General features: G+C 41.4%; 2 protein-coding genes across 9 annotated transcripts in view; both read right to left on the reverse strand.

The window, feature by feature from the left end:
• Positions 1-3,777: 3,777 nt before the first annotated feature.
• On the reverse strand, positions 3,778-5,890 carry LOC311432018 (uncharacterized protein). The gene is made up of 2 exons (XM_084510030.1): positions 4,560-5,890; positions 3,778-4,471 (listed from the first exon to the last, which is right to left on the reverse strand). The coding sequence occupies exons 1-2, from the start codon at positions 4,694-4,696 to the stop codon at positions 4,123-4,125; spliced, it is 486 nt and encodes a 161-aa protein (XP_084366156.1). The 5' UTR covers positions 4,697-5,890; the 3' UTR covers positions 3,778-4,122.
• A 7,270-nt stretch (positions 5,891-13,160) lies between these two features.
• HYCC1 (hyccin PI4KA lipid kinase complex subunit 1) overlaps positions 13,161-22,431 on the reverse strand; it is a 42,502-nt gene continuing 33,231 nt past the window's right edge. For 6 of the 8 annotated variants that reach the window (XM_084508402.1, XM_084508404.1, XM_084508407.1 and 3 more), the window contains exon 11: positions 13,161-17,698. In XM_084508402.1, coding sequence (XP_084364528.1) covers positions 17,142-17,698 — 557 coding nt within the window. In that variant the 3' untranslated portion in view covers positions 13,161-17,141. Of the gene's footprint in view, positions 17,699-18,560; positions 18,856-22,431 lie in introns of all 8 variants that reach the window. The other 2 variants (XM_084508409.1, XM_084508408.1) reach the window with 2 other exon arrangements.

The following is a 22,431-nucleotide window of genomic DNA, read 5'->3' on the forward strand; positions in this document are numbered from 1 at the left end:
AGAAAAATATTCTAACTCTAGACCAATCTCAAAATTGTCTTCTCTGGAGTACCTCAAGGCTTACAGAGATCAAGAACAGAGTTTCACTCTATATTTGTTCTCTTACAACTGATGTTAGAAGGCTTGCAAAGCTTCTGCCTTGGTATCTATTTGTCACACACTTTATCTCAAGTCATAAGGTGAGCATCATGGGGGAAAAGCCTAGTTTGCTAGGAACCACATCTGCCAGCTGATAAACAGTAAGAAGTTGGGGGTGGGGGGAGACGTCATCTTCAAGGATGAAGAGTCTTAATTCAAACACTATTAAATTACAGAACCCCAAAATTAAATTGGTGAAGTTTAATTAAGCTGTGAAAGCAGCCAAGCACTGGGAACTCAATCCAGCCACGCCACATGTGCTCAGTCTCAGTTCTGCAAGACTGGAGCATCTGTAGCAGGCAACACGGCAGTAAAAAGAGGTTGAAGGGAGGAGGTGCATGGGCAGCTGCCCAAACATGAACAAGCCCTCATCCAGTTGCGTAACAACTCTATTTACAAGATGACATTTAAAAAAAAAAAAAGGCTGACAACCACACTGACATCCTGAAAAGCCCCATGAACCTGTGTGCATAAGGGTGTGATGCAGGGAGAGGCTGACCCAGGCTCCACTTGCAAATGAAGCTTAAAACTGTCAAATCTCCAGGAGGATGAGGAAAGGTTTGGGGCTTTACTCCAGCTACAGAGGAAAGGCGCCACTCTGCCTCCTGCGGGTTTGGCCACCCAAGCCACAAGAGATAAATCTGAGGGGAGGGAAGCTAATGGGCCTCTAACAGTCCTGGTTTTAAGATTCTGTGAAGCAGTGATAGCAACAAAAAGCCATCACGGGCAGATCTATGATCACGAGGACCAGAATTCAGTTACACTCACAAACTTGTTTGGGAGCTGGCAAGATCAGCCAGGAGATACCACAGACAAGTGGCACGAGAAATGTCACCTCCTCTGGGACAGTCATTTATCAGATGAACTACATCTGGGTTCTGCTTAGGGTCTGCTCTAGCAAACACATTTAGCACTGCTGCAGTCACTTTAAATGCAAGAACTAAATACACAGCATGCTGCCGTATGTTAAAATCCAGGATGTTCAGTTCGGCAGTGAGAAGTGAGTAATACAAGTGACATTAATTGAAATACATTTCAGGAACCTACTTTCCATCAAAAAATGTCCTTTCTCAAAATCAATCCCTTCATGAGGCAAATCCAGTACTTCAACATTTTTCAGGGAAATCTCAATGCTTTTCCTTGTTTTTTTGTAGGTCATGCTTGTTTCAGAATTAAGCAGGCTTAATTGCAATGTTGCTAATTACAATAATTTTTCTTTCCTTTTACATATTTTATATGGAACATACACAGGGACAATGAGAAAGAAACTCACAAGTGTTTCTGATGTAATTTTTTTCTTGCAAAAGTCCCAGTTAGGAACAAAGCCTTTCAAAATGCTGCCATTTCTGTGGAAGAGCAGTTCGTGCTCCAAGCCAGCCCTGTTCAGATGACAAGTGTTTCTTGGATCGCAAGGTCACAATTAAGTCCAGCAAGCAAAGTACAAAGCATTATGAAAAACAGCGCTGCTCAGCAGCAAGGCACTTTTTCCTGGCCAGGCCAGTAAGAAGAAACTGCAATTATTGACTCGATGTCTTGACACTGAAACCACACAATACCTTTAATTAGGGGAATCAGCTCCTTCTTCCCAAGGAAGGTTTATACCACAGCCAGTTTGTTCTCACCCACCTTAGGGCAAATGAGGCTCTATTAACTCAGAGGGAAAACAAAAAGTTTGATAAACAGTGCTAAAAGGCTCCACATTATCTGCCAATGTGCAGTCCATCATACAACAGGAAGAAATAAATTCCTTTGACCTCAAGCCATAATGCTGTGACTCCTGTGTAAGCTTTCAGTGGCGTTAATACTGCCATGTGGTGCTTTTGGTCTTACCCTGCTCACTGGGGATATTCCGCGTCCCTCCTTCACAGGCATTGCAAATGGTAAGCGTGCCTTTGACAAAGAGCTTCGAATATGACTTTTATAAGCAAGACTCTGAGAGCAATTACAGCTGCCTACCCAGAAATACAGATATTGGCACCAAAAAAAATAAAAAATAAAAAAATCATCGTTATTTTTTTGTTGTCTGTCACTGCAGTTTCCAAGTAAGTCTAGAAGCAGCTACAGGGAGGCTGCCACCGTGAACACAGGAGCAGCTCCCAGGAAGAGCTCGTCTCCATGCAGATACGTGCCTAGCAAAATATCACTTTGATCCCCAAATAAAATGGAAAAGGCAACACGGTATTTTTGCTTCAGCCTGACAAAACAATTGGATGCTGTAACTAAACACAGACAAAAGCAGGTAGTGGGATGTACGAATACGTACGTTTTCAGCACAAATACCAACATTTCTGGGCACGCTGCCCCGAACCGTCTGGTGTTTTAGTAGATACCAGTTCATGGATAGATTTCTGTGCTTTCAGAAATGCAAATGCTTCTGAGAAGTAACATTCAGCTCGGCCTTTTGGAGCAGAGCACCCCAGAATGACTCCCAGCAGGCACCTGCTTTTCTGCTTGTGGCTTCCTAAGGGGGCCAGAGCAAGGAGATGTACCTGGAGGCCAGCAGCAGCCAAGTTAGAGTGCTCCTATGTCTTAGAGGGTGTAACTCAGTAATGTACCTTTTAAGCAGCTACCTTATGACTGAAAGGAGAGCTCCAGAGATGCTCCAGCAGTGGATCCACACCTCCAGAAGTGTAGGACCAAGCAGAGTAAAGTATTGGATCCACACCCCCCTTGCTGCTGCAGAAGGCACGGAGCTCAGGCTTTGGAGGCTCTGGTTCCACAAGTGCTGGCCTAGGAAAAACAAATCTGTAAGCCATCATTTTTAAGTGATAACCTGCCTGCAAGAGGTGCATGTTTATGAAAATGTACCCACAGCAGGACGGGCAAACTTTTCCAACGGTAGATGCGATGAGCACGCACACAGGATGAAGGATGACAGCCTGCTCTCCTGGGCATCCACAAGGCCACGCGTACTGAATGCAGAAGCCAAGAAGTCTGCTGGTGGAAGACAGAACATCCGCCTTCATTTCAGGTGAGTGGAAACATTGTTAAAGAATACCAGAGCTTCCTCTTAAATAGTGTAAGTAGTGACAGAAGAAAGTAAATCTATTTCTGAACAGTGCTGCACTGATTCAGCTAAGGTAAGAGGGGAAAACCACATTTCATTATGTTGCAGCATGTTCAGTGAGCTTGAAATCAGCTTAATTCTGTGCTGTCCTTCTGGAGCAAACATTTCTGACTGCGGCTACATGAGGAGAATGTGGTCTCTGTAGATGGGCAAACCATTAATTATCCTTTCATTTTCCATCCATGCTTTTGAGTCCTTTGTGTGAGCTGGTGAAACAGCCGGCTAACTCCCTGTTCCCCAGATACGGGTGGATAAATGTGTAAATGGTGGGCTTTCTCCTCCAGTTCAAGGCAGCTGGACATTTTCTCACCTTCCAGCAACAAAATGCTGTAAAGCCTCTACTACCCTTTCCAACAAAATGCCTCGGTTTACTTGCCAGCTTTTATTCTAGTTGGTAGGGAACAAAGCTGATTAAACACACTGACTACAGCATGCACAGTCTAATAAACTAGACTAATAACCGTTCCTGTCACCACAAAATGTCACATTTTGGTGTAATGTCCAATAATGAATCACCTGAAGCAGATCAGAAGATGTAAACTGACTGTTATAAATGAAGTCTCAACTCGATCTGAATTTGGTAATATTTATAAAAGAAATATTTATAAAAGGCAAGTAAACAGCGCTGGGTGTGCAGGGAGTCTACGCTCCACCAACACGCACACACGAACATCAAACATTCTAAATGTACAGAACATTGCTTTTACATACTAAACCCGAATATATCTATACATATGTACAATCAGAAAAGGTAACAAACAATCCTTTAAGTTCCATGACTTACAATGTCCATGAACAGTCTCCATTTTCCATTCCTTTTCTTGACTACAAATAACAGTCTCCATTTTTTCATTCCTTTTCAACACTGTCTTGCTTTAAGTTGTCAAGCAGCTCAGTCTTCGGGCCTTAACGTATCCTCATCTTCCCGGACCGAAGAAAAACGTATCCATCTCCTTTTCAAGGCCGATAGGGCCTGGGTCAAAAGGCACGTCCAGGTCAGCAGGGGGCGGAACAGCAAAAGCCTTCGATGTCAGTAGCGTTAGGGGGGCCGATGGTGTAGCAGTCAGATCAGTAAAGGAGCCCGCAGCTCCCTCACTGTCTGGTAAACCACACGTTTCTGACTGTGGTCCCACACGGCTTTTTAAGGCCTCAGAGACTGCTCGCCAGGTGCCGAGCAATCCCACTGCAACCTTGTCGTTTTTAGTTGCAGAGCCCCACACCTTGACCTCAGTTTGGTCCCATATTTCATGCTCATAAACTGTCTGACTGTTAATAAGGAGAATAAGCTGTAAGGTTACCAGTACAGTCTTTGTTTCTAACGACTTATGATTCCCCATAATGCGCAACTGCTTACCAGCAAGGGGCAGTTGTGTGCACGGGTCCGCTTCTCTCAGCTCGAGCTTCTTCCCAGCTCCAGTGCACCCATTTCCAGAGACTTTCTGTATGAGCTTCTCTGAGCAGTTTGCTGAGTTTGGCCAAACCTATCTTCATGAGGCGATCAGTGTGCCTGTTCCCATCCTGGTCTCCGTTCCGCTAGCCTGTCCCTATTCATTCCTTCTTTCTACTTCTTTATTGATGACATAACTTCATCGTGTTGCCTTTTTTTATCTTGCGGGCAGGCTCCCCTCTTACACCCTCAGCCCCACAGCAGTTGTTTTCAAAACAACTTTTTAATTGGTCTTTGCAAATAACAGCAGTGGCAAACACCCAGAAACTTCCATGCCTTAACGGCTCTAGAACAAGCAACAGTGTGCATGGAGTCTCCTGAATCACCCTTTTTTGTTCCCTCTAAACTCTTTTACATTCCTGATGGCCTCGTCGTTAAGAGTCTGATGTTACCTTCAACCACGGGGCTTTCTGACCCCCATGGCCACACTCCCACATCTCCCCCTTCTTTATTAATATCAACCATCTTCTTGACACGTATTACCACTGCATATATAACACTGACCCATGCAGGGAAGTGCCTGCCTATTACAGCCAGCCTGTTAGCAGCATTAGGCCTACTTCTCTGCCGTGCTGTACCACATTCGTGCCAGATGTATAAATCGTTAGGCCCTGGAGCCAGCAGGGATGGAGCTGCCTGTCAGATTCTGGTAGGATACTTGCCCTCATTTTAATCCCGCTCTTGCAACAAAGATTACATTTATGTAAAGCTGAAAGCAGCAGGGGATCAGTGATGCAGCTAGCACTGGGACATGCAGCTTCCAGACCCAGCAGTGCTGCAGGCAGTAGCATGACACAGCCCGGTAACACAAGAGCGTGTGACATACAGCTATGCATCCGCACGCGATAATTAACCACTGACAGACACCAGGAAGAGGACAGGCTGTGTTACATTCCATTAGCTGGCCTTTCTTTTGTTTGACAGGCAGCTGAGTACTACACACGAAATACAGTTTCTGCAGATTTCCTTCTCCACAAATGTTATAATTGCTGTCATTAACACTGGCCAGCTACGACAGCAAAATTGTCGTCTCATTAGTGCAATGTAGTAGCTTATAAAAAGGTACAATTTATCAGTTTTACTAAGTAGCTAACCAGCATTTCCCTTCTAACATTCATTTCATGTACTTCCATGTAGGTTTTTTCAGGTAAGTCAACCACCTTCTATATCATTCTACCAAAAAATAGAATTGCCCTAAGAGCTATAAATTGGAATGAGTTCAGCTGAGGGAATTCACACATCCCTACTGAGAGGAAGAGTGGCAGGTGAAAAGTGACACAAGTGCTCCATGTTTGCTGTTGGAGAGTTGGTATTTTCCATCCTGCTGGTTCTGAGGGCATTACCTGCATGTCAGTCCATAGGAAGACGTCTGGCTGAGCACCTTGTACCTCTGTTTTGACTTTCTTCTGTTTTCCTTATGAAAGCCTGCTTTCATAGATGCTCAGTGTTTTATCTGATGTTTGATTTGTATGTCAGAAAGGTGCAGAGGTTAAAAGAGGGGAGCAGCAAGGCTATGGGAGTCTATGCTAGCTCATAACTTGCTGACTGTGTGTAGGTATTGAAAAATTTGGACAAACATAGTCAAATTGGGTTTTTATGAAGCATCTTCCCTCCAACTGCTAGAGAGACCTGGGCAGTAGCTTCAGGTGAGCCCAAGTCCTGTGTGTGATGCACACTGTGTGCCTGGGGAAGGCAGGCTGAAGAAAGAAATAAAGAAATATATATATATATATATTAATGCAAGCACTTCTGCACAGCACAGCACAACAGACAGCTTCTGTTACCTTTGTTTGAAGCCTCAGGGAAATTGAATCTGCTGTGATAATTAAAAGCCTAAAGGAGATTAGCCACTGACCCCGTGATTCACCAAGCGAGCTGCTGTTCTCCTCACCCAGAGGAGTCCCCCACAAGCAGACCGCACACTATGGCACCTGGATTAACCCTTGGAGGTGGCTCTGCTCCCTGCAGCAGGGAATGGTGCCCAGCTGAGGCCACGCACTGCCCGGGGCTGCCTGACCTTTTGCTGTTAATGAAGAGAAGCAGTTGTGACACTAGCTGTAGGAACATAACCTTACCGCAGGGTTTGCTTTAGCCTTTGAACATGCATCGCTATGTCCCTGTACTGAGTGGCCGTGTGGTGACAATGTCAATCTTCTTCAAGACATTTTCTTACATTTGGTGGTCTCAGCCCCTGCTCCTCCCCTTCTGTTCTTTGTTTTCCCTTTCTCTTTTTATAGTAAAGGAAAGTTTACACGTACAGTAATTTCCTTTGCAAATGTTGAACCATTTTGTCTTATAGTAATTCAGTCAATCCCCAGGACTTTCTTCTGATCATACTAACCTGTATGCTTCCTTCTGCTTCCCCTCCATTCAGCCCTTTACAGGTGCACAACTAAACTTTTAAAGGGAATTAGCTATATGTCCAATGCCAGCTGTCCATATAAGATTTCTCCCCTTTCTAAGGTGCAAATGCTGTATACTCTCTCCTTTGACCAAAGTTTATTTGAATATTTTTATTTGTTTCTTTCTTTGCTTTACTTTATCTCATACCAATAAGATTCATTTGTCCAGCCACCTTCATTTCTCGAAATTCACCCTTTGGAAATAAAAATTCCTTCAAATCAGGTCTATTTTTTCTTCTTTATCTAAAACCAAAACAGGTTCTTATCTGTAACTATCTCCTACTTGTCTGTACAGTGGTACAATGAAACATTGCCACAACCCCAGCTGAACAAAGTGGTTTACATGCTAGTAGTTTGGTCTCACCAGCATCATTCCCAATTGAGGTTAATTAACTTCTCCCAGTTTCAGGAATCTAATCCCTACACTATTCATAAAAACACTCAAAGTCTGAAACAGTATGCCCTATTGTTTTTTTGTTGTTTAATAAGTCTGTTGGTTATAGCTTCCACAAGCGATAAGGACCTACATTATTGATATAATTTGTCTTCTAATCAAGAAATTTCAGTCCCTCCTAAGGGCAGTTTCTGGTAATATTCCTCCACCAAGATTATAAGCATGTCCCCACAGGCAGACCTGTAACACTACCCCAACCAAGAGATTTCTGCCCAAAGGCCATACAGACATTTCCTATTTTTTCTTAATTTGCCACCATTGCACCACCCTTCCCTGTGCCTTTTCTCAGTACTGTGGTCTCTCCATGCTCCATGCCCAACAGCTATTGCAGTGAGTTATTTCTATAATACCAAGCTCCACAAACTGCTGCATGGGTGCTCTCAGTTAGTCTTGCATGACTGGAAAAAAATAAAAAATAAAAAAATTCTAAGTAAGTCACACTATGCTGGCCAAACCAAGCCAGTGAGACAGTGGGATTTTTTTTTTTTTAATTGGGATCTTTTGTAAAGTCAGATCTGTGTCTCATTCATGCTCTGGGTGGATGGGTCTCTTACACCACCACCACACAGGACAGCTCTGCTTTTCCAACCCAGCAGCCCTGCTGTTTCTGCATACCTCATGAACCACAAGCTCCTCGTTCACCTCTTTGCTTGACATCTGCAAATCCTGAGATGTCTTCACAGCTTCCAGCCCTCCATCTTTACTGGCTCTGCTTCTTGTCTGACCAGGCTGTGGCCTTTGCAGGGCCTCTTCCAAAAACTCCCTCAGACATCCAGCTGATGGCTAGTACATTCACCAAGATCTCTTAATTCTGTTATTCCTTACAGCTTAAGGGGCATTGCAGCAGCCAATCTAGTAGCCACCTCCTTTAGGAAAGCAAAAAATCCTTCACACCCACTCACTTTCTCTCCTCTTCTTCTTTAACCCTCTGACAGAAACAGACATGTTTCCTGACATGTTGTCTACAGGTACCAGTCCTGTTCTTCTTAACAGGAAAGTATGACAAGAAAGCCATCAATGCTTAGATACACAGAGCTGAGACAGCTCCCAGCGCAGCCCACAAAGGCCCTTTTGTTCCCAGGTTAGGTTGTTTCAGAGCTACCCCCTGTTCCTGGGGTACGTGCCCGCGCTCAGGGTCCTCTCCTGGAAGGAGGCAGCGAGGCCTGGGCTGCAGGCAGGTGGAGGGAAGGGCGAACACACCACGAGCCCTGCCTGGCGGGGTATCACCTGCCCTTGGAGCTGGGTGGGAGTCACAGGAGAGGAGTTGTCCTCCAAAAGCTCTCACCAGCAAGCTCTCACCTTTATGTCTCTCACATTTTGCTCAGCTTCTTCACTCGTCAGAACTGCCTGCAGAGACAGATACAGAGGAAGAGCACCAGGCATTGTCACAGTGCTACTCTGAAGGCTCCCGTTTCACTCTCCCATTCACCTCTTTTTCCACAGCTGAGCACAGAGCGTGCTTTATACAACGTGTTCCTGCTCCCAGGCGTGGAACAAAACCGTCCCTCAGCACTTGTGCTGTACCGCGCTGGCTCTTATTAGAGTAGGAAGGAGTAATTACAGGGATTATGAATGTGGTGCTGAATGTCAAGGCATATTAAAGCTGTTCAAAACCTCAAAATAGAATATAGATTCTTCCACCTAAGGCGCTGCTTTTCTGCCTGAAATTAAATTATGGCATCAACTGCCTTGGATCTACCTAGTAACTAATTTTGTTGGCATATTTAAGAAGTTACTCATCTCACCATTACCAGAATGCGTCAAAACTCTTTGTGCTCACAGGCATCACAGAGCTTTTTATCCAATACTGCTCCTAAGGCACAAAAACACCCTGTCACTCACCAAGAACACAGTGCATGTATCATGCTGCTGTATGTACCACGCATGCCAGGCTTTGGGGATAAGATGGATGATACAGTGTGGTATTAGGGACAATTCCATTTCCCTGTAACTTCTTCGAGTTGTCTCTATGCACATTTGACTTTGGGGAATAATGCCAAAGCAGTGGACTAGTCCATTTAGAGTCCAGATTGCAGTGTCTCAGGAGACTGGCAGCTGAAATGCTGCTCGGGCTCAACGCTGCTCCCACTCCTGCAGCCATATGGGGAACTTGCCACCATACAAGCACTCCAGTACCCAGCTGCTGGCATCGTAACACATCTGAAATCCATCGGGAGGCCTGGAGAAGTGGTGAAAAATCTCTCCTCAGCCATTCATTGAGCTGGGGAAGTTTTGAATGCCTGAAACATGTTCAGGTTCATGCTCGTGTCAGGGACAATGCTTTTGCAGTGAGGCTTCCTACACTAGTAGCAGGAAAAAGTAAGATTTCATGGAAAATTGAAGAAATTTAAAAGTATGGATGTGATGCGGTTTGCAAAGCAGTTGAGAAGTTCCTTTCCAGCTTGAATAGCTAAGAAATAAGGCTCAGATTTGTCAGAGGATTCAGCTAGAGCTGAATAGCTATCATTCAGTTATAGAGATGCTTTAACAACCTTGCTGCTGTTCTACCATTAATCCCAAAGCAGCTAGCACTATTGTGTATTTTTAAGTGGGATTCTGAAAGGAAAAAAAAAAAAAAGAACAGCAGAAGCAAGAACGATGTAAAGAGACCTATGGTCCAGTTCTTTCCTCCTTCCCTGCTCTAGACATTTAGAAATGCAGCTATTTCACAATTACTCAGGTAATCCAAACAGATTCAGTAGAATTGTAGCTCCCAGTACTTGTCCTCATTATTCCAAGCAGATCTTTACCTCCCAGCCAGCAGAATTGCTAAATCAGGTCTATTCTTCCTAGGCTTCTGCCTGCTAGTAAGGACTTTAGTAAAAATAGGACAGCTGCTGACATTATTCAGAACTATGCTAAAACATTTGATCTGAAAGTTTATTTTAGTATATTTTGGCTCTGTGCAGCAAGAAGGGAGATGCACAGACTCTGTTCAATAGGAAGCAGTAACAAGGCAGTATTGTATCCAGTTGTCTAGGATAAAAAGCAAGCGAGAGGTGGGATGTGAACTCTCCAGGTGTCAGAGAGGACATCCCTCCTTTAATGTGCAGGATCAGTTAGATGGTGCCTCTGATGGGAAGCTGGAGGAAACCATACACATGTGTGTATATATGTACACATGCATGCATAACATGTTTGTGTATGCATGATTTTAAAGAATCAAAGTTCTGTTCCTACTTTGATAGGAATAAAAGATGATATTCACTTTGTAAGCCTGAGTGAAGTATCTTTTAAGGGAAAAAAAAAAAAAAAAAATCTTTGTTCTTTGTTTTGGTTCACTAGTAGTATTGCAGAAATATCAGCAAATCCCAGCCATGCCGAGGTCTTCTTGTGCCAAAACCAGATGCGCCTTCATTTATCTTGTGCACTGCAGAAGTAAGCACCGGCATTCCTTCTCACTTCCTCAGAAGTCTACTCTCTCACACTAGAAAAATCCAGCACCATAACCCAGACCGAGAAGCCATAGATAGAGGACTGCCAGTATTAGTCAGCATTAACAACAATAGCAACGAGGTAGCTTGTCAGAAGGGCTGCATGACTCAGTCTAACTTCCACAAGTCTTTCCACGCCATTAAATTTCAGTATTGTCCCAGGAAATTTAGAGTAACAGGCAATTAAACATGCCCTCATTTTCGAAATCAAGTTAATGAAGCGAGCACCCTGAGATGTAAAGGCTTGTTTCACAAAGATTTCTAGAGTCACACTGCATTAGCAGGCATATTTATTACCTGGCAGCTGCTGGCTGTGAGAAAACACAAATATTGAAGTCCCCTTTAATACAGAGCTAGGTTAACGTAAAACATGAAAAATAGTTGTCACAAACTAAAGGCAAGCAACTAGTTGCAAAGTCTGTAGAAACAAATGTCAATTCTGTAACTAAATACTTGTTTCAAAGATCTCTCTCACTCCAAACTGTCCCACAAAGAGGCTTTAAGGCATCCTCATCCTCCACTGAGGGCTATATTTTGGGGTGCCATTACCTTCTTTTGTACTCCCTACCACAGTTAGTGAATAGAAGATTCTAATTCAATTTTCTCCCACTGATCAATCAGTATTCCTACTTGAAACCATATAACAGCCTAAACGTTCCCTTTTACCTACTGTCACTGAAAGAGCAAATCTTATGCAGCCACTGCATCAACTCTAACTTGAACTCCTCCAAAGCTAAAATCCTTAGTTTGGTCATGTAAAATGTTAAGAATCTAAGATCTGGTGAGTGCCTCACCATCCTCTGAGTGAAGAATTTCCTCCTAATGCCTAGTCTGGATCTCTCCTATTTTAGTTTAAGGCCATTCCCCTTTTGTCGTGTCATTATCTACCCAAGTGTCCTTCTCCATCCTTTTTATTAGTCCTCTTTAGGTACTGGAAGGCCTCCCCAGAGCCTTCTCTTCTCCAAGCTAAACAAGCCCAGTTCCCTCAACCTCTCTTCACAGGAGAGGTGCTCCAGCCCTCTGTGGCCCTCCTCTGGGCTCACTCTAACAGGTCCAGAGGGACACAATCCCCTCCCTCGCCCTGCTGGCTGTTCCTCTGGTGATGCAGCCCAGGCCGCAGTTGGCCTTCTGGGCTGCAGGCACACCCTGCTGGCTCATGTCCAGCCTTTCGTCCACCAGAACCCCCAAGTCCTTCTCTGCAGGGCTGCTCTCAGTGAGTTCTTCTCCCAGGCTGTGCTCCTGTCTGGGATTTCAAGGTGCCCAGGTAGTAGTACATTAGTGACAGGAGTCATCTACTTCTGCCATCAACCAGTCTACAACTTACCTGCTTATATACACCTGAGATTCAGTGCTTTCCAGTGGGTTAGGCACGGCGTCTTGACTGACAAGAAGCCTCGCTGTATATAAAATAGGTACTCCACACATATAAAGTAACACAGTCAATCTTACTGTGACTTCTAGGTGTGTATAATGAAAAAGCTGAACAAATATAGTGCTGTCTGTGATGGCTTTACCCAGCTGGCAGCTGAACTCCACCACAACCGCTCTCTCGCTCCTCCTCCTCCTCAAAAGGAAAAGGGGAGAAAAGGGGAGAAAGGGCTGGAGGGTTGAGATAAGGACAGGGAGAGCAGTCACCAATTATCATCACGGGCACAACAGACTCAGCATAGGGAGATTACTATAGATTATTGCATATTGTTAGCTGACTAGAGCAGTGAGAAACTAAAACTAAACTAAGAACACCTTCCCCCATCCACCCTCTTCTACATCCTCCCCATGGGCAGCACAGGGGAACAGGGGCTGCGGTCAGTCCCTAACACTTCATCTCACGCTCCCCGTGGTGTCCCTCCCACGGGATGCCATCCTTCCCAAACCGAGTCTGTGGGGGCTGCCCACAGGCAGCAGCTCTTCAAGAACTGCTCCCACATGGCTCCGTACCACGGGGTCCATCCCCCAGGAGCAAACTGCTCCAGCACCGGTCCCCCACGGGCGGCAGCTCCCCCCAGACCCCCTGCTCCTGCGGGGGCTGGAGCTGGCCCTGACCTGACATGGGGCAGCTGCTGGGCTCTGCTCACAGAGGCCACCCCCACAGCCCCCTGCTACTAAGCCCTTGCCACGTAAACCCAATACATTGTCTAATGTGTATTTCAACAAAGCCTGTAAAAATAAATAAATAAATAAAATTCTGCTGTATTAAGTATTTACAAAAGCATGCAACTTCCAAAAAGCCATACCAGTTTATTTTACTGGCCAAAGTATTAAACACTAAACAAGACAAGCTTCATGTTTATACAATGGGAATGCCAATTTTCATGTACAATTATGAAAACACTTCACTGTAAGGTGAAATACTGCAGTACTAAAACAGAAGTGTCACACAACAAACTGAAGGATAGAAGAAAGCGTGGCAAATTCATTTAAATTCAGGCTCAGCTGAAGACAAACATCTATCACCTGATGTAGCTACTATGCTGCCTTTACTGAGTATTAAATGTATACATCTAGTTTGCTGTCTTAGAATTATACAAATCTCAATATATTACACATCTATATATAGCACTGTAAGCCTCAAACTGTGACAAAAGTTAGACAATTAACTTAGACATCTCTAAAATTCTCACAGAAATCAGAAGAGACCTACTTAGAGAGAAGCGTGGCTAAAAGTTATGTATTTCTGTACCTGATGAATCTGATAGGTATTCATGAGAATTCAACATCCCCTTTCAGAAAAGTCATTGTAGCTCTAGATCAAGTGGTTAGAGGTCATACATTTTTTGCACAAATGCTACAGATTCTCACAACAAAAACAATTATATTCTGCTGTCAAGAGTTTCAAAAATGTTGCTTTTCAAAGCCAGCGTCGCAAACAGTTCCCTTTGATTTCAAACAGTAAGGTCAGTTATAAATGTCAGCATTAAACAACTTCTCTCATTATAATTTGAGATGATTCACTCCTACATAACATTTTTTTCCAGCAGAATGTTGCAACTGTGTGTGACATTTGGAGTGTACTCATCAGAACTACCTCCTAGCGGGTAGACTACAATATGTAATGTCTTCATATATTTTTCCCTGTGCTGTTAGAAGACCTCTACTTCTTTAATATACACTATTCTTCCATCAGTAAAAAACAAGTAGATGATGTTCCAAATCCAAGGCCTTCCAAATTTTAGAAACACTGGGAAATAACTATGCTTCCTGCCCCAACCCCCTCCAGTTCTGCACTGGGAACAGCACAACATGTCTTGTGGAGAACACACATTTGGCCAACAAATATTTCTGCCCTTCCTCCCCCATCCCCATTTTTTCCACACTGTTGAAGAAAAGAAAGAAACACAGCTGAAAGTTTTATTACTTACATCAGTAAAGAAATTCTGTAGACTAGATCGGTATCAAAGTGTGATGTCAGTTCACAAAAACATGCTCCTTCTCCAAGTCTCTCTGGAGACTAACACAGACACATTTACACATGTATGGAAGCAGTAGTGTCTGGTACCAAGAAACTTTCTTTTTACCATTTTCTAAAGGAAGTATAAAGCCTTACATAATGTTATTTGTACCGATGACAATTTCTATTTTGGATTGAAGCCAGAGCACAGTTAGAATAATTAGCTGTATAAAATAAAAGGATAAACTAACTTCAACACTGTTTGACTTGTAGCCAACAGCACTGCAAACATGTTATGTATCTACACTTTATGACATTTTAGTTGTCTCAAAATTCCAGTGATTTACAGCTGAAGAAGCCAGATCTTCCAAGTGTAATAAACACCTTTGACATCAACACCCAGCTTGAAACAATATCAACTGTGGAGATAACTGAAAAGATCATGAACTAAATGAAACAAAACAAACCCAACAGAAGTACTTACAAGTTCTAGTTTCTTAGCACTAACTCATAAATAATACTGTCACAACAAACATTTGTCAATTGCAATTTTATTCATCTATCCCAGTTTTTGTTTCTATTTTAGTTACTGTAAGGTGTTTCCACAGTATTGTTAAATATGACACTGCAAGAACAGATCAGGAGGCAGCCCTAAGTTCTGCAGGTTATTTCTTCATCACATCTAATACAAATTTCAAGGAAAGCAAAAACTTTACATTAAGTATATGTACTTCTAGGCAATGTCTGCAATAAGCTGCCTGAAACTTTTTCATTGCTTTTCATGTATGCTCCAGCAACCACATATATTAGTCAATCTGAAACAAATATATTGTCATCTAATGTGTATTTGGGGGGGGGGGGGGGTAAAAAAAAAAAAAAAAGGCAAAGTTTTCTGGTGTTCTAAGTATTTACAAAAGGATGTAACTTCCAAAAAAAAAAAAAAAAATACACCAGTTGTTTATTTTACTGGCCAAAGTATTAAACACTAAACAAGACAAGCTTCTTATTTATACAATGGGAATGTCAATTTTCATGTACAATTACAAAAACATTCACTGTAAGGTGAAATACTGCAGTACTAAAACAAAACAATGTCACACAACAAACTGAAGAATACAAGAAAGTGTGGCACATTCATTTAAACTTAGGCTCTCGGTTGAAGACAAACATCTATAGACCAACGTAGCTATTCTGCTGCTTTAGTGAATATTAAGAAATGTACACATCTAGTCTGCTGTCGAAGTAGTAGAATTCTACAACTTAACCCTATCAACTATGTCCTCTTATCTCTTTTCATTAATTAACCAGCTATAAACCTGAATAACATTAGCTGCTTAAAAGTTATTTGTGCTTCAGTACAAGTCAAAAAAGGTATACCTAAACTTATCTCCAGGCAGACAGAAAAGTCTCCTAGAATTTTAGTGTTTGGTCTGTCACAAGGTCTTTCTATGTTCCTAACAAAAAGGGATCACTAGCTGCAGACACTTGGACAGTTGGGAATGACTATGCATTAGATCCTCACCTTGATTCTACACACACAATAATATGCTGCCTCTCAGATAATCACTGCCACTGAAGTGCTTTTGTCTGCTATTGCTTCTCCACATTTCTGCATAAGTAGTTTTAACTTTTTAATTGAAGTCTTAATCTTACAAAAGTTGGTATCAAACAAGGTCACCAAACTGACTAAAGGTTAAAGGTTAAGTAACCTTGAACATGTTGTCCTTTTAGAATTTCTAACTAGAAAAATAATAGATACAAAAAGCTAGGAATTACACTGCTAGTTATATTTACATAATAATTTCCCTTTGTGCTTGCAAGTTACTGAAAGTACACATCCTTTGGTAGTATTCTCTAAGTCTCAAGTAACAAGTTCATGTGAAACGCATTTACACTCCTGATTTGCTTGATTCAGTGCAAAGGGTTCATACCATATTGTCTACAATGCCCTTACACAAGCACATCTCTTCCTCATAAGCAGTATCTACTGATGATGGCAACTTTTCAGTGAGTAGTTTTGTGCTTGCTTTTTAAAAGTACAAAAGGGATACAGAGTCAGTCATACTTGTTGCCTGAAAAGTGACTATTACAGCCGTTGGTAAGAACTGCCATAGACAAGTACTGCTACCATATGACTTTTGACCCAGTTTCAAAGCTACATATATAATCAAAAATGCATCTATACCTCAGACACATATAGGCATACAGAAGTATGAACGCTGCAGTATATACTGACAAACATTACAAAAACCATCCATAACATCACACACTGACCAATGCCTTCCAGTTTTAACCTTGCATATAAGTACAGCTTTCTCATGACTCACATAAGAGTGTTTATATTCTAACAGTGCCATTCCAAAACTCTGTGCTCAAGCCATAAGGCTTCTCTTAAATAAAAAAAATACTTGCAGTTTTGCCTATGCCAAGAAGTACTGAAAAGCAGAATCTGGGAAAGAGGATCTATTTGTTCCCATGGTGTGCATTTGTAAAAAGCCAGATATCTTGGCCAGTGGCTGAACAATCAATGTTTGTAAATCTGGTAAAGCTGTAAACTTCACACAAAGCCATAAGCAATCAGGAGTATAAATAGAGTGAGTCAAAAGAGGAACGTAACAAGCTATTAGGAGCTGATGCAAAATAATTGAAACTGTAGTCTATTCACTATTACTGTCAAATGTGAGCTGAATAAGAATTTATGGGCTTGAGGTTTAAGAAAGTAATGTAGAGCACATTAAGGAGCTTACTGTACGGTACCAATATTGGCATACAACCCCATATTTCTTTTTTCATACTTGCTAATTCATGATATCAATCAGTTGACAAAGTTATACTAATACTAGGAGGTCGCTGCTGGTTAGGTTGCTTGCTTAAAAGAGGAAGGTCTGTTCTTTCTGTTCCATAGATCAGTTTTTCCTCCTGAAGACTGCAAGCTGAGAACCTATTTGCCTCTGTACCAGATACACCACCACGATTATTTGGAACTGTGACACCACTGACCTGTTCAAATGATTTACTAAATACAGTAGTGGTAGTTCTGGCCAAACTATGGCTACCAGGTTTAGGCAGGGACTGGCTGGTTGTCAGTGTCAGTCTCTTCAAGGAAACAAGTTCTAGATTCTCACTCATGGCTCTCTGAGTTTGTTTTCGTGACAAGTGTTCTCTGCAGGTTTCTCCTTCTTTTTCTTTTCCTCCAGCTTTGCTTCCTCCAGATCTTCGTTGGCTCTTCCCTAAAAGGTTCTTACTGCTTGTGTTGCCACTGTTAGATAAGGCGGACTGACTTGTGCTAGATGCAGCCCTAGAGTAAAACCCTTCATCAGTTTCAGATACTTCTATCAGTTCTTCTTCAATTCCTAGATCAGTATTACCTGCGTGGTAGGAAGGAAAAAAAAATTAACATTTGGCTTTCTCACTTTTACTGACTTTTATTACTAGGCTTTGATATTTACAAGCATGAAGCCATAAAGCAAAAGAACAGAGAATAGAAGACAAAACACTTACCTATTACATTTTGGAATTAAGATTCATTAGGATATAAAGCTACAGCAAATAATACTGCATCAACTAGATCAAAAAGCATGCCCACAACCTCAGTTTGTAGTGATTTTGAAAAAAATGCATTATTGTTAATTCATGCAGGAGATTAGAAACATATTAGAAGATACCACACAAAACTAAAAAAAAAAAAAAAAAAGTATAAATCTCATTTTGAGCAAGTGCTCCAATACATGATTTTGCAAAGCTGATTAATTATAAAGATCTGTGATCGATGTCCCAGAAAACCCAATATGGCACCTGCTCATTTTGCAACCCAAGAATGCCTTAGGACTGAAAGGTCACATTCTGCATCGTAAGTCTGGTGGTATTAAGTTGGAAACTCAAGCACAACGGAACGTGAAATCTCCTGTATACCATGAAAAGTCCGATTTGGAATACCTTAGGTACACAGTGAGATAATTTTCACATCCATTTTGATTGATTCTTCATACCATTGATCACTGGATCTGTAAATCCAGTAAATATGCTCAATACAATCAAAGAAGTGTTGAGTCTCACAGCATACAGCCTCCAGATTAAATGTGTCTACTTGTAAGTACGTCGTCATTGTCTGTGGCACAGACAAAGCTGTGTGCAATCCATGCATTTGTGTTATTACGCATGCAAATATATTAACTGCATACTTTAATTCTCCAAACATGCAGCAGTGATCCTTTCAATCAACAGCGGTACCTTAGAGTGCAGCTACAAGTGGTCTGCTAAAACTGCACTCTGCCAGTTGAGTTTATTCCATCATCCATCATTTTTCTTACAGATTTTTGCCTCCTGATTTCTGGCATGCCTTTGCTGTCAGTTCTAGGATCTGTAGCTGTTTCCTGTACTCCCTGTATATGCTGAACATCATTCTCTGCTAGTGTTCTGCTTTTTTCCCCATTCCCGGTTCTCTCTCCAGACACATTTGTGACACTAATCTCAGGTATGATAAAGTTGCCCAATTCAGTAGCATCATTACCATTCTCTGGTTGTTCTAGAATTAAAGATGGATAAGAAAAAAAAAAACACACAAAAGATGTCTGAAACAAAACATGAAACAAAAAACCAACAGGAACAGATGACTAAAGCATTATGAATTAAAGCAGATGTTCACATGTCAAAGTCTTGTTAATCTGCAATATTAGTGAGTATGGAATTTTATTTCTAAATTCTGGCTTCAATCTTCTGACTATTGTCCTGCACCCACATACTGGGAAACCCCACATGCAGTATTCCAAAACTGAAATTTTATTTTAACTGGAGGGAATCTTCCCCCGGCCCCCACACTGAGGACTCCTGGTGCAGGCAGTGTACTTCCAGTCACAGCGCGCTGCAGAGCTTGGATCCGTGCTGTTGTGCTGTCTGCACTCACCACAGAAAGGAAATAAGTCTCAGAGGCAGAAGGTTATTCTGGCAGGGATAGACATCGCTGTCCCCCTGTGGAAGAGCTAACACTGATTTTACCAGCAAAAGCTAATTGTTATGATTCTTCCTAATTAACTAGTCAACTATTAACAAAAGTATCCATCCAACAAGTGGTACTATGCAGTGGAAATGGCATTAATAATTGCTGCTACTAGCCACTACTTTCCTGATAGTAGGCATGAAACACGAGTTAAATGCTGTGTTACTCCCTTTAAGAGCACTTTTTGCAAACGTCTTCTGTCGTCAGTAACAAGGCCAGAACTGCAATTGGGCACCATGAACTGCAGCAGTTCTCCTACCACCAAATACAGCACTTTTTTTCTAAAAACACATGAGCAGAAAGTTAGTGAGAAAACCAACATTCTCATTGGCCTTACTGGACTCACTGCACAGGGGTGAGGCAGCTGTGCCTCTCCTACAGCAATTTTCAGACCCCATCCTTCCCCCCCCCAGTCAGTGCCACTACAGACACCTTATTTCACAGCACCACCTCTTCCCAGGATCCACAGATCTCCACACACACGAGCCAGAGACTTCACTGGCAGCTGGGAAACCAGGCAGAGGAGAGGGCAGAACAGAGCTCACTGTCAGCCCCTTCTCCACCAAGGGCAGAAAAGCACTGATTAGCAGCCCCCAGCTCCAAAGAAAGGAGATTCAGAGTACATGAAGTCCTGGGCTCAGCACAGACTGGAGGAACAAGGAAGAATTTATTTCATGGATTTTGTGGTAATAGTGATATTTAATTATTGTTTAGCGGCATGCATTTCTAAATGCAATATCCTGTTGTGTATTAGCACTTTATCCATCATTGCTGGATTCCCACAGCTGTGTAACCACAATAAAAATTAGGAAAAAAAAACTTTTACTCAAATAAAAAATTAAACTTAATTATTCTAAGTTCTATTAACTACTTTTAATGAAAGGTAATATACCTTTCTGAGCTTAACATTAAACTACAGGAGGAAATCAATGAAAAGAGGACGTGAGGTATATCAACTTCTATTATCGCTATCTCCCACAATATCTACAAGCCCTCTGGAAGGAATAAGGCTCCACAATCCAGGTCCCTTGTAGTAGCACCCCATCCTTATATCTTAAAATTTTTAAGAACACCTAGAACAAACCTTCAGCTTCATAGTATTTGGTTTTGAAGATAATACTGCTTCAAGCTGGACAATTCTGTGGGTCTATGCTTTGAGAAAGAGATATTAATACCCAGTGCACAAGGCAATGTAGCAAAAGAGAAAAAGAAATGGCTGAATTTTGTACAGATTAAATAATTATGCCAGTTTGAAAGGCAATATAAATATGCTGTAGCATTTGGAGAAAAATACATTTGGAGTTGTTTCTGAATGCTAGGACTAGTACAACCAACCTTGATAAATGCATTTAATGATTACCAGCTGCTAAGGACTAACTTAAAAAATTTCAATCATAGTCTACCTTATTATTACAATTGCCTCCATCAGATTGCACAAACAAACTGCCCATTTGGATTGTAATTCAGTTTTAACCACCAGAAGCTCAAGCTGCATTTCCTGCACAACAATGTCAGCATTTTGAATTATTATCAAGCGTATAACTCCAAATTAACATACATTCCAGATCTCTCCCCCCCCCCCAAAAAAAAAAAAAGTAGGAAAATTCTCTCTGCAGAGATTCAATGACTCAATGTTTCTTTGTACACTACCTGAAAGTCAATTCTAGTCTTTATTGTCTAGTCAATATCTTTGTTTGTTATACATCTTACTAGCATCTGCTCAGTGATTCTTACTTAGTCTGTTACATCAGGGTATTTGTCTTACCTGCACAGAAGTTTTTTCCCCCAACAGCCCTTTTATGGTTTGACATATTTTATATTACCAAGGAAAGTGTTGCTGATGTTTGCTTAATATTTTTGCCCTAGCTTTCACAAACAACCACTCATTCAAATGTTTGTGTATCTTATGAACTCTATGATTTTTCTGTTTTTCCTCTACATTTGAATGGAAACATAAATGCCACTCAGGATTTGTTTTTTAAAACACACACACTAATGCATGAAAAAGTAATGCTAGATCAAGTCCTCTTTTTCAAGCTTTACAAATTTAGGGGCAATCCAATTCCATAGGATTAAGTAATTCATTGTTAAGGGATGGCTAATATCAATGAAGTCTATAAATCCTATTAATTTGTGAGTAGGCAGATCCATTTTGCAAATTACCTTTACATTTAGTACCTCTGTCAGAAGTCCGAATTGGCAATACCAGCTTGATTCAAAAAAACCATTAAGTTGACCTGTTTGCAAAACAGACTTCAATCTAGAGTTCTAACACAGGCTAGCAAGAACTAGTGCCTTAAATTTTTGGTATTACATTGATTTTTTTTCTAGTTTTTAAAAAACTATGTGCTTCTCAACTGGAAATATGATCAGGTGCTTTTTTTTTTTTATATTTATTTTACTTTACACAAAAAGACAATGATTGAAAATTACTGCTCTCACTCCTCCAAAGGATGTTTTGCTTTATAAAGTCTTGTCCACATAATGTGCAAGATCATATTACATCTAGCTGTATCGTCCATTGTATAATTCATTACATATTGAAGCACAAAAATTAAATCCCCGAATATATTTTTCTTTGTCACTGTGGAAGAGAGAATAGTGGTCAAGAGGTACAAGGTTTGTTATCCTATAACTAACAACTCCAGTACTCATTTTAATTCAAGCACCCATCTGTAAGCATAAGCATCATCATTCTTTATGCCCACCCTAAGGATCTGTTCCACATCTTTCTCTTATCAAGGGTTGGGAAGCACTGAATTTTATTAGGAGTTTTGAAATCCAGAGAATATTTATTCTGACTTTAAAAGACTTCTTTTCCAGTTATACGCAATTTATTTTTCAGCATTTTGTAATGAAATTTTTGACTAGGCTAACTGAAGTACTACATGCTTGGAACGTATGCCACTTAAATCAAAATAATTGGTAAGTCAAAAATACTGTACATTCATCTTTTGCCTTTAAACTAGTCTAATGTTTACACAGCTTTCAAATTTATAGCTATTGCCAAATTTGCTACACACGTTTTTGTCCCTGCCCGCCATCAGTATAACTGATTTTCTTCTTCATCAAATCCTGTACCACTGAGACAAACTTAAAGTTTTT

Source organism: Aythya ferina (genome assembly GCF_964211825.1).
Source record: "Aythya ferina genome assembly, chromosome: 2".
Taxonomy (NCBI): Eukaryota; Metazoa; Chordata; class Aves; order Anseriformes; family Anatidae; genus Aythya; species Aythya ferina.

Bases quoted from the DNA above. Each gene is read 5' to 3' on its own strand.
- LOC311432018 (XM_084510030.1), bottom strand. From the start codon at position 4,696: ATGAAGATAGGTTTGGCCAAACTCAGCAAACTGCTCAGAGAAGCTCAT. The intron at 4,472-4,559 runs GTAAGCAGTTGC...CCTTATTAACAG, and splicing joins CACACAACTGCCCCTTGCTG to TCAGACAGTTTATGAGCATG.